This window comes from Typopeltis vanoorti, chromosome 9 (assembly GCF_054136105.1).
Source record: "Typopeltis vanoorti isolate ZY-2024b chromosome 9, IOZ_Tvanoo_1.0, whole genome shotgun sequence".
Lineage (NCBI taxonomy): Eukaryota > Metazoa > Arthropoda > Arachnida > Uropygi > Thelyphonidae > Typopeltis > Typopeltis vanoorti.
This window is the reverse complement of record NC_143557.1, coordinates 21,739,991-21,752,382: the sequence shown is the minus strand read 5'-3', so window position 1 is coordinate 21,752,382 and position 12,392 is coordinate 21,739,991. Positions and strand designations below refer to the sequence as shown.

Here is a 12,392-nt window from a genome sequence, read left to right as displayed (position 1 = left end):
GCAAATTTAAAGTTTAAGTATCAGTAATTAAACATATGAATAACCTATTATTAAGAGGTAAATAATGAGTTTTTTGTTACAGGAAATAAAAATGTAAACTGCAAAACTAACGATGAAATAAATTTTCAAAAAAAGGTATACTTAAGTAGAAGTTTGAAACAGAAAATAATACAAACTAGCAAAATACAAAATTATGAACTTGAAGAATTAAAAGTGAATCTAAAAAGGAAAAGTGATATATTTATTCATTTTGACTGCAAAATCAATGTCAATAGAATCAGACAAGGTTCAATGCGGATGGTGTGAGACCTAGTTCATGTCCTATGGCCATTAGTTAATCTTTGCCACCTTCATAGAAGACATGGTCCTTGTTGGGGATCTAAATAGCAGGAGTAGGAAATCATTGTCAGACATATAAAATATTTTGGGAAAATTTGGAGAAAAGAGCAAAGCTAATAATAATAGCAAATACATGGATTTCTGCTCAGGATATGGACTGGTTTTTACTAGTTGAGCCGTGGAATGCATTGCCTGATGGAGTGGTGGGAGCGAGAACGGTCAGTGAGTTTAAAGAGTGGTATGATAGACTTTGTGTTTCTCAGTGGGGGGGACCTCTCCTCGATGAGTCTTGACAGACTTTATGTCTTAGGAAGAACCTCCCTTGATGAGTCTTTTGACTCCTTGGAGGCCTGAATCAATATATTTCTCTATAATTTTCATTTTCTTCTCTAGATAGTTTAGATAGTTTTATTCAGGCAATGACGATCAAGAAAAAGAAGGAGCAGCCATACAATTCAACATTAAATATATGGCTAATCATCTTGAATAATAGGAAGGCTCAAGTAGAGTGATGTCGGCAAATATCAAAACGGGGAATTAGACAATGAGACTTATTTGTGCCTATGGTCCCACAGAAGGTTCTACTAAGGTAGAAGTGGGGGAATTTTTTGAGGCTTTACTGACACAATGAAAAAGGAAAAGTTGGTCCTTGTTGGGGATCTAAATAGCAGGAGTAGGAAATCATTGTCAGACATATAAAATATTTTGGGAAAATTTGGAGAAAAGAGCAAAGCTAATAATAACAGCAAATACATGTCGGATTTGGGCTCAGGACATGGACTGGTTTTTACTAGCACGCTGTTCCAACATAGAAATGTGCACAAATTCACATGGAGAGAAGAGGCAAGGAATAAGAAAAGTCTTGTTGACTATGTTACTGTTGATAGTGATGTTTTCTCCCTGGTGCAGGACACCAAAGTGTACAAAGGATTTGAAATTGGAAGTGATCACTATTTAGTCTTGAGCAGGATAAAATTGAATTTCATACTGCACAGAAGACATGTAAGAAAGTTTTAAAGTTAATAAAAGTTTAGAAGCTCTCAGATATAAACTGAAGGGTCAAAGCTGTATAACTGAGAGGAGACCTCCACATAGCCTTTAAAGGAATGCGGAGAACCGACCAGGGCTTCTGACCTAATGTCCAATCCTCACCTTCTCGTGGTGCACCATGTTGGGTATCTACTTTGATACTGAACGAACGAGGATGGGCTGGCAATTTGGGATTTAGCCGACCAAATTGTATTCTTATTGGTTAAACCAAAATAAAAAATGATGGTACAACATGACAAAATTTCATGCCGGCTGGGACGTCGCCCGGTTAAACAAGGCCCCCGTTGTTTTCGCCAGGGAACCAGGGTGAACAGCGAAAAGTCAGCTACTGGAACAAATCTGAAAACAAACCCCAACTCAACATCACCAGAGTTAAAGATCGGTACTATCAACGTAAGAAGCCTGAATGGCAAAGAAATGGAGCTAGCTGAGGAATTAGATAAGTACCAGATCGACATAATAGGGGTGACTGAAACAAAAAAGACCAAAACTGGTGAGATCTTTCTGAGCAATAAATACAAAATGTTATATTCAGGCAATAACAATCAAGGAAAAGAAGGAGTAGCCATAGTATTCAACACAAAATACGAGGCTAATCTTCTTGAATGGCAGTCAGTCTCAAGTAGAGTAATGTGGGCAAATATGAGAATGGGGAACTGGACAATGAGACTTATTTGTGCCTATGGTCCCACAGAAGGTTCTACTAAGGTAGAAGTGGAGGAATTTTTTGAGGCTTTAGAAAAAGCAACTGACACAATGAAAAAGGAAAAGTTGGTCCTTGTTGGGGATCTAAATAGTAGAGTAGGAAATGATTGTGAGACATACAAAAATATTTTGGGAAAATTTGGAGAAAAGAGCAAAGCTAATAATAATGGCAAATATCTGTTGGATTTCTGCTCAGGACATGGACTGGTTATTACTAACACCATGTTCCAACATAAAAATGTGCACAAATTCACATGGAGAGAAGAGGCTAGGAATAAGAAAAGTCTCATTGACTATGTTATTGTTGATAGTGATGTTTTCTCCCTGGTGCAGGACACCAGAGTGTACAGAGGATTTGAAATTGGAAGTGATCACTATTTAGTCTTGAGCAGGATAAAATTGAATTTCATATTGAAAAGAATAACATGTAAGAAAGTTTTAAAGCGAATAAAAGTTGAGCAGCTCTCAGATGTAAACTGTAGACTAAAATACAGAAATATTATTGAAAAGAAAATGAAAGAGTTTGAGAACAGGAATCAAACCTTGGAGATTCAGTGGCAAACTCTGAAGGAAACATTGATTGATTCTGCCAGAGAGGCATGTGGTGAGGTTGTGTGCAAAGATAAAAAAATCAGAACTCCCTGGTGGACACAGGAAGTTAAAGAGGCAGTGAAGGAAAAGAAGAAAGCATATCAAAAGTTCCTGGCAAATAAGTCAGCTTTTACTCTTACAGAATACAGAGACAAATGTAAGAAAGCTAAGCAGTGTGTAAAACTAGCTAAACAAAAGTCATGGGAGGACTTTGGCAAGAATATAGAAAATAAATATCAAGAAGGTGGCAAAATATTCTGGAGGTTGTTGAAGAAGCTTAGGAATGGAGGAAAGAGTGCTGTAAAAGGAATTAGAGATGATAAAGGTGAAATGAAAACAGGAGAAAAAGATATCCTTGAAGTATGGAGTAATTACTTTGAAAAACTGCTAAATGAAACAAGCAGTGATGACAGCACAGTGATAAGAAACACTGACCAGGCATGCAGTCAGGAATACATATCCATACTTGAAGTAGAAAAAGCCATCAAAGGCTTGAAATGTGGAAAGGCAGCAGGAGTAGATGATATTCGACCAGAAATGCTGAAGTATGGTGGTATAAGAGTCTTACAGTGGCTGCACTGCATAGTTCAGAAAGCCTGGACAGAGGGATGAATTCCCGATGATTGGAGTAGAGCTCTCATAGTACCCATATATAAAAAGGGAAATAAAACTGAATGTGAGAATTACAGAGGTATTTCCCTACTGAGTGTTCCTGGCAAGATCTATGCAAGTATACTTGAGAAACGGTTGAGAAGAATTGTGGAAGAAAAGCTTGGTGAAGAACAAGTTGGATTCAGGCCAAATAGAGGCTGTCAGGATCAGATCTTCACTTTACGACAAATAGTCGAGAAAGCATGGGAATGTAACAAAGATCTGTATTTAAGTTTTGTCGATTTGGAAAAGGCATATGACAAGGTGCCAAGAGAGAAGCTATTCAATACGCTGCAGTTATATGGTGTCAATGGGGCATTATATCAAGCAATACTTAGTCTTTATTTGAGTTGTGAGTCAGCAGTTAGAATTGAAGGAAGTACAGGAAGATGGTTTAATGTTAAATCTGGTGTGAGACAAGGATGTACATTATCCCCTCTGTTATTCATTATCTATATGGATCACATTATGAAGGAATGTGGTATTAAACCTGATATCAAAATTGGAGATGTTAATGTCAGCTCTTTGCTTTATGCGGATGATGTTATACTTCTAAATAAATCGAATACAAGTCTGCAAGATTCTCTGACTAAATTGAATAGCTGTTGTAATAGATATGGTATGAAGGTCAGCAATAAAAAGACAAAGACAATGAAAATAGGCAGAATCATTGAAAATGTCAACTGTGTTGTGAATGGAGAACCTGTGGAACAAGTAAAACATTTCAGCTACTTAGGCACAATTTTTAGTGAAGATGGTAAACTAAATATAGAAATAGACAACAGAATCAGCAAAGCTGGTATCGTGGGAAGTCAATTGAATAAATTCATATGGAATAAGAAAGAAATTAGTCGGAACACTAAATTAGCTGTATACAAGACTGTGTTCAAACCAATTTTAACTTTTGGATCTGAGAGCTGGGTCAGAAGTAAAACACTTGACCAAAGACTAGAGACCGCAGATATGAGAGTCCTGAGAAAGATTAGAGGCGTGAACAGATGGCATCAATGGCAATATCATATTAAAAATGAGGATATTAGGAAAGAACTTGACATTGTCAGCATCCAGGAATGCGTTAGCAGAGCTAATCTCAGATGGTATGGTCACTTAAATAGAATGGGAGAGGAAAGATTAGCAAAACAAGTGTTCTCTGCCAGGTTTGCAGGAAAACGACCCAGAGGAAGACCAAGATATAGGTGGATTGATACGGTACAAAGTGCCTTAGACGATAGAAATATAAGATCTGATAATGTTGGAGTCTTGACAAGTAACAGACTGATTTGGAGGAAAATTGTAGATAGGAAGTTAGTAATGATGTAATTTTTTCATGTAGTACTGTCATATCCTGTACACCCCTTGAGGGTACATGGCAGGAATTTGATGATGATGATGATGAGATATAAACTGTAGATTAAAATACACAAATATTATTCAAGAAAAAATGAAAGAGTTTGAGAACAGGAACTAAACCTTAGAGATTCAGTGGCAAGCCCTTAAGAAAACATTAATTGATTCAGCCAGAGAGGTGTGTGGTGAAGTTCCATTTGCTATAGAACTTTTTAGTGAAAATGGTAAATTAAATATAGAAATAGACAACAGAATCAACAAAGCTGGCATGGTAGGAACTCAACTGAATAAATTTATATGGAATAAGAGAGAAATTAATCAAAACACTAAATTAGCTGTATACAAGACAGTGTTCAAACCAATTTTAACTTATGGATCTGAGAGCTGGGTCAGAAATAAAATACTTGACCAAAGACTATAGAACGTAGATATGAGAGCCCTGAGAAAGATTAGAGGCATGAATAGATGGCATCAATGGAAATATCATATTAAAAACAAGGATATTATTATTATTATTATTACCCCAAGACCTCATGGAGGCAAATACTCATCTGGGAGGTCCTTTTATCACACACACACATCGCATCATACCGTGTCTTAAACACACTCAAACTCCTTGCAGACACCACACTCTCAGACAAGGCATTCCAATCATTCACAACTCTGCACGAAAAAAAACCTGCTTCTCATTCCCGTACTCACACCCTCTTTATACAGTTTCAGGGATGACCTCTGATTCTCCCCTGATCTCCCACTATTCTCAGTAGAACTTCTCCACCATTGATCCTATAACAACCCCTTATCAACTTGTAGGTCTCTATCATATCTCCCCTCTTCTTGCTGTCCACCAGACTCTGCAAATTACATCTTTTCAATCTTTCCTCATACCCGATATTCCAGAGGTCAGAAACTACCTTAGTCAGTAGCCTTTGGACCCTTTCCAACATCTCTTCATCCTTCTGATAACCCGGTGACCAAATCTGGGGACAATAGTCCATGTATGGCCTAATCAAAACCTTATACAATGGAACAAGAATCTCCCTACTTCTACACGTCAGTGTCCTCCACATCATTCCCAGAAGCCTTTGTGTTGTCTTCACAATTTTGGCGATGTGCCCGCTAAATTTTAGATCCTTATCCACTATCACCCCCAGATCTCTTATTTCCTCTACCTCCAACAATATATTCTCACCAAGCATAAATTCTGCATCCCATCTTCGTTTTCCAAATTTTCAAACCTTACATTCTTCTGCAAAATGCATTCCCAAACAGTTTCAACCTACAACTCTTCGAAAAAAAAAGTCAATAAACTATCTCTGTCCTGACCTGCACTTCCCCCACACCCACCACTAATGTGATTACAGGTTCTTCGATCTCTCTCGTGTATGGAATCAATATAACACACACACGCACACACACACACACAATTCTAAACATGCAGATAGCATTAACTGCCCTATCATAAGTATATTTACTTATGATAGGGCAGTTAATTTTACCAAGTTACTTTTTTTGTGACAAGCCACAATGCCAAACATGAAATGGTATTATGGGAATTCCACAATATAAGCATAATTATGAACATATCATTCAGTGTCATTACTTTCTTATGGATCTACTATGAGTTGGTCAGTTTACATAAAGGAAGTTTCTAAATTTGGAATATTATAAATTCTGAACGGTTTGATAATTACAGAGACTAGTCTGTATTGAGCACTTGTAAATTTTTTTACAAGATGCAGTTTTATCAAGTTTCATACTTCGTATTAAAAAAAAGAGAAAGATAGAATATTTATAAGCAAAAATCTGCACACCTTTTCTGCACTTCAGCAAGAATTTTATCCCTCTCTTCTATTAGCTTCCCTGTTGCAATAGCATAAGAATGCTCCAAGTTAAGCATGGTCTCCAAAGCAGGGGAATGAATTAATGTATGATACATTTCAAAAAAGGCAGGTTGCTTTTGTGCTTCTTCTGGTTTTGAATATTCCATGAGTTCCTACAAATATCATGATAATACAAAATACGAGTATTTTAAATATAAAGTACTAACTATAGATCAGTAGCCAAGAATTTAATATTCACAAAGATGTACAAGTTGAGAATTTACAATTCCTCTTACACTCTAAACATGTTAGAAGCCAATTAACTATCAGAAACAACAATTCACATAAAAAAAATTCGTTATCAATAAAATTTATAATACAAGAAAAAGCACTGTTTTCAAAAAAATATGAATTAAATCTTTAAATCATATTTATCAATTTCAAGATAATTGTCAAACCAATGTATACTATGATATTTTGCAAGCTTTAGATAGTGCACATATAATTATAATAATTAATTATTCAAATTATCATGTTACAAAGCTTCTGTGTTGTGTCTACCAACACTGTCTGCAAGATTAACCAATCAAGACATGAAATAAATAATTTGCCATGATAACTTTTTCAACTTCTTTGTTCCTTGAATACTTTCTGAGACAAACTCCCTTTATTACAGTAAACAACTTTCTATGTTTGAGATCACGATTAAACAAAAAAAAAGGAATAAACTGGATGGTTATGTGCTTGCAGGTATATGTATCTATATATATATGTGTGAGATTTGATGGTTTACCAGCTTGAGTTTTACATGAAGCAGCGAAAGAATTGTCAGTGCCCTTGACCATATTGTTTAATCTAAGCCTCAGCTTTCGGTTAGTCCCAAGAGGATGGAAAGAGAGAAAAATAGTTCAACTGCATAAAGGAGGCTCCAAGACTATGTAGCAAATTATCAACCAATCAGCATATCAGGAATTGTTGTCAAAGTATTAGAGAAGTTGGTCAAGAGCAAAATATAGGAATGAGTATATGGAAATGGGATACTTTATGGGGGGGCAGCATGGTTTTGCGAAGGGTGAGCCATACCTCAGTACTCTGGATAGTATTTCAGCACGGGTTTTGAGAGAATGTGCTAAAGAACTGACAGCTCCATTGACCTGGCTCTTCAATAAAAGTCTGGCTGCAGGAAAAGTAACCAAGGAATGGAAGGAAGGTAAGATAGTGCCACTGCATAATGGCTGCAGACTGGAAGTGTCTAATTATAGGCAAGTTTGTGTGTCAGTAGTTGTTAAAGTCTTGGAGAAATTACTGAGGAACTATATAGTGTTGGACAGATGAGGGTAATGTTATCTGTGAGAATCAACATGGATTTGTTAAGGGGCACTGTTGCTTTAGTAATATGATTGTCTTTTATAATAAAGTGACAAGAGCAGTTGATGAGGGAAAGGCATATACTGCCATTTTTTTGGATTTTGCAAAGCCATTTGACAGGGTACCACATGATGAGCTGATATTTAAGTTGCAGCACATTGGTTTAAATGTCGGGTTAGTCACATGGATTCAGGATTGGCTGTCTGATAGGTATCAGAGAGTTGTGTGGGGCAATATCAAGGAGGCAGAAGGTTACAAGTGGTGTTCCACAGGGCTCAGTACTGGGACCTGTATTGTTCAACCTTTATATCAATGACATTGGTAATTGACTGCAAGGGGATATTCAGTTGTTTGCAGATGATGTGAAGCTGAGAAAGGTTATCAGTAAGAGTGCAGATGTGGCAGCATTGCAAGAGGATTTGAATAAACTAGACAGATTGGCAAATGAATGGGGATGTGGTTTAATTCAGCAAAATGTAAAGTCTTGAAGTTTGGGATCCATCGATGGGAGACAAGAGATCTGGGGGTGATGATTGATAAAAAAAAACTGAAATTTAGGGAACATATTGCAAAGGTGGTGAAGGTAATACAGAGGATTGCTGCAATACTGAGAAAGACACTGACCTGCAGAGTTTTCATTCCGTTGTATAAGACCCTGTTCAGACCACACTTAGACTACTGTTCTCAAATTTGGTCCCCAGGATTTGAAGGGAATAAATTAATTGTGGAAAGGGTACAGAGGCAGATAACAAAGATGGTTTCAGGACTGTACAATATCAGTTATGAGGATCAACTGAGGGAATGTGGACTGCAGAGTTTGGTAGATAGAAGAAAGAGAGGTGACATGATTGAGACTTTTAAACTGTTGAGAGACAGTTACAGGGTAGAAATTATGGGGTTCTTTCACTTGGTGGAATGGCAGGAAGGAGTGATGACAAGGGGCCATCCCTGGAAATTACGAAAGGAAGCTGTGAGCAAGAGGGTGAGGAGTGGTTTCTTTTTGTGGATGGTGATTGGACCATGGAATGCATTGCCTGTGAGAATGGTTAGAGCAAGAATGGTCAATGAGTTCAAGGAGTGGTATGATAAACTTTGTGTTTCCTAAAAACGACCTCCATGGAGGCTTGGATAATAATAATAATTTCTTGGTATCTTTAATTTATAGTATAACCAAGTGGAAAAACTTCCAATAAGTATAGGGATGTCTGGCGGTTTATCATTAGGTGAGATCACTGCCATAATCTTCTTGACAAGTTGGTTCTCATCTAATGGGATCAGTTTTGGAGTCATTTCAGGAAAGCAGACCATGCAACTGATGCGCTCCACAGAGAAGCATTCAGAGACATAATCTAGTTGTGAATATAGACACATTGAATCAGTTTAAAGCACAGCTGGATGAGCATTGTGTGCAACAGTGTGTACCTCCCACGATGAGTGGGGGGTTATACACTAATGAGGTCATGAAGGAGGTCAGATGTTAATCTGACCTCCATCACGACCTCATCCTTAACATCTGACCTCCATGTACACTCCGTGAAGTTGAGATGTTAATAATAATAATAAAGTTCATATATGGGAAATTATTAGATGGTGGAATAGACATACATGTTTGAATTGGTACTGATATTTTCTTAGCTATCACTTTTCAGCATAAGAAAATTTCAGGATGTGTGTGGTGTTGGCTAGCTTCCTCTTTGCATCCTGATATGATATATTTTGTTCTGTTTTTAACTTTTGTATTTCTACAATCTCTGACATGCACAGGGGTAGGCTGGATGATCTCCTTGACAGTTGACATATTTAGATTTCTTTGAAGAACAAGATTTATTATTATTATGCTCTTTACTACCACACTAGGCACAGCAGAGCCACGACAGGCAGTTTGGCATGCTTGTATTTCTGACATTTAAAGTACCACAGTGGATAAGGGATGTAGAGCCTAAGAGGACAAATGAGGTCCCTGCTTTTATAGATGCTGAAGGTTTAGGTGTATCAAAAGTAAGGATGATGTTTGTAGTCAGAACGAATCAGATGATCATCCTTATGTATCAGGATGCACCTCACATCTGTCACTCTTTGACCTTTAAGGTCTGAACATATCCCTTCATCTGGGACATCAAGGAGATCCCATTCTGATATTACTCCTCTAGAAGAGTTTAGCAATTTATGAGATGTTACTGTAATTGGTATTCCATCCATTGATGTTGCACTAAGTAGTTTTTCTGTATGTTGCTACTGACATGATGTTGCAACAAGGATATCACTAGATCATGGTTTCTTCACTGTTCTGGGAAATCTTGCCAATCCTAAACCTTTTGAATAAAGAAGGGTGGCATTTTCATGACCTCCATGTACACTCCGTGAAGTTGAGATGTTAATAATAATAATAAAGTTCATATATGGGAAATTATTAGATGGTGGAATATGGGAAATTATTAGATGGTTTTATTAGAACAAATTATTAGATTATTAGAACAAGGATATCACTAGATCATCTAATGGGATCAGTTTTGGAGTCATTTCAGGAAAGCAGACCATGCAACTGATGCGCTCCACAGAGAAGCATTCAGAGACATAATCTAGTTGTGAATATAGACACATTGAATCAGTTTAAAGCACAGCTGGATGAGCATTGTGTGCAACAGTGTGTACCTCCCACGATGAGTGGGGGGTTATACACTAATGAGGTCATGAAGGAGGTCAGATGTTAATCTGACCTCCATCACGACCTCATCCTTAACATCTGACCTCCATGTACACTCCGTGAAGTTGAGATGTTAATAATAATAATAAAGTTCATATATGGGAAATTATTAGATGGTGGAATAGACATACATGTTTGAATTGGTACTGATATTTTCTTAGCTATCACTTTTCAGCATAAGAAAATTTCAGGATGTGTGTGGTGTTGGCTAGCTTCCTCTTTGCATCCTGATATGATATATTTTGTTCTGTTTTTAACTTTTGTATTTCTACAATCTCTGACATGCACAGGGGTAGGCTGGATGATCTCCTTGACAGTTGACATATTTAGATTTCTTTGAAGAACAAGATTTATTATTATTATGCTCTTTACTACCACACCAGGCACAGCAGAGCCACGACAGGCAGTTTGGCATGCTTGTATTTCTGACATTTAAAGTACCACAGTGGATAAGGGATGTAGAGCCTAAGAGGACAAATGAGGTCCCTGCTTTTATAGATGCTGAAGGTTTAGGTGTATCAAAAGTAAGGATGATGTTTGTAGTCAGAACGAATCAGATGATCATCCTTATGTATCAGGATGCACCTCACATCTGTCACTCTTTGACCTTTAAGGTCTGAACATATCCCTTCATCTGGGACATCAAGGAGATCCCATTCTGATATTACTCCTCTAGAAGAGTTTAGCAATTTATGAGATGTTACTGTAATTGGTATTCCATCCATTGATGTTGCACTAAGTAGTTTTTCTGTATGTTGCTACTGACATAATGTTGCAACAAGGATATCACTAGATCATGGTTTCTTCACTGTTCTGGGAAATCTTGCCAATCCTAAACCTTTTGAATAAAGAAGGGTGGCATTTTCATTATAAGCTTTCACCTGTTGCATCGAAGAGAAAAATGAGTACATTTATAACTGTTATGTTTTTTTTTTTGTTTTTTACTTCTGTAATCAAATGATGTATCTACAGTATCTGTAGGTTGGGAACTTGCGAGAGCCTCTGAAAAATTCATGCTCAAAGAATTTTTTTTATTCAGCACCAAAGATTCCTACCTACTATGGAACCACACCACACATGGATACCCACTGACACTCGCAACAGGGGCACGCCGGCAATATGTGCAATGTGTGCGACGCATACAGGCGCCAGGATAGTAAAGGCGCCAAAGATTTCAGGCAAGGAGGAAATGCTTTAAAAAATATTATTCATTAATTATATCAAAATAAATTACATTTTTGTTTAAATTTTAATTATATTTTAAAGCTTTGTCTTAAACAAATGATTTTTATAATCACTTATTTATTATTATTCCTTAAGATCTTATTTTATTTTGATCTTAGTTCTAACAAGCAGTTTAGCGTAAACAAGTAAAAACTTGAACTTGCGTGAGTTTACTGTTTACAGGATGACGTGCATTTGAATTTGTTTAATCTTGTTCGTACTCGCATTTGCTCTAAACATATATAAGAAAATCTGCTGCAGTTTTTAACTTCATTCTATATTCTGCTGTTATCAGAAGAATATAGACAACATCTTGCAATGTACCTGAATCGTCATGAGAAAAATTTAAATCATTTGAACAATTACAAGAAATGGACAGAATTAAATTACATCCTTAAAAAGTAAAACTTGTATTGATCATTTGTAGCAAACAGCATGAGATAATGAAAGGAAACATTGGTATGAAGTTATAAAAAGAATAATTTTTGTATTACAGTTTTTAGGCAAACAAAATCTAGCTCTTCGTGGTAAAAGTAATAAACTTTACAATTGCAATTTTTTAAAATGCATTGAGATGTTAGAAAAGTTTG

General features: G+C 36.7%; 1 protein-coding gene across 6 annotated transcripts in view; it reads right to left on the bottom strand.

Annotated features, from left to right (window-relative positions):
- LOC150102918 (FERRY endosomal RAB5 effector complex subunit 3) overlaps positions 1-12,392 on the bottom strand; it is a 342,399-nt gene that overhangs the window by 221,867 nt on the left and 108,140 nt on the right. For all 6 annotated transcript variants that reach the window (XM_090398559.1, XM_090398556.1, XM_090398555.1 and 3 more), the window contains exon 4: positions 6,498-6,679. In XM_090398559.1, coding sequence (XP_090254685.1) covers positions 6,498-6,679 — 182 coding nt within the window. The remainder of the gene's footprint in view (positions 1-6,497; positions 6,680-12,392) is intronic.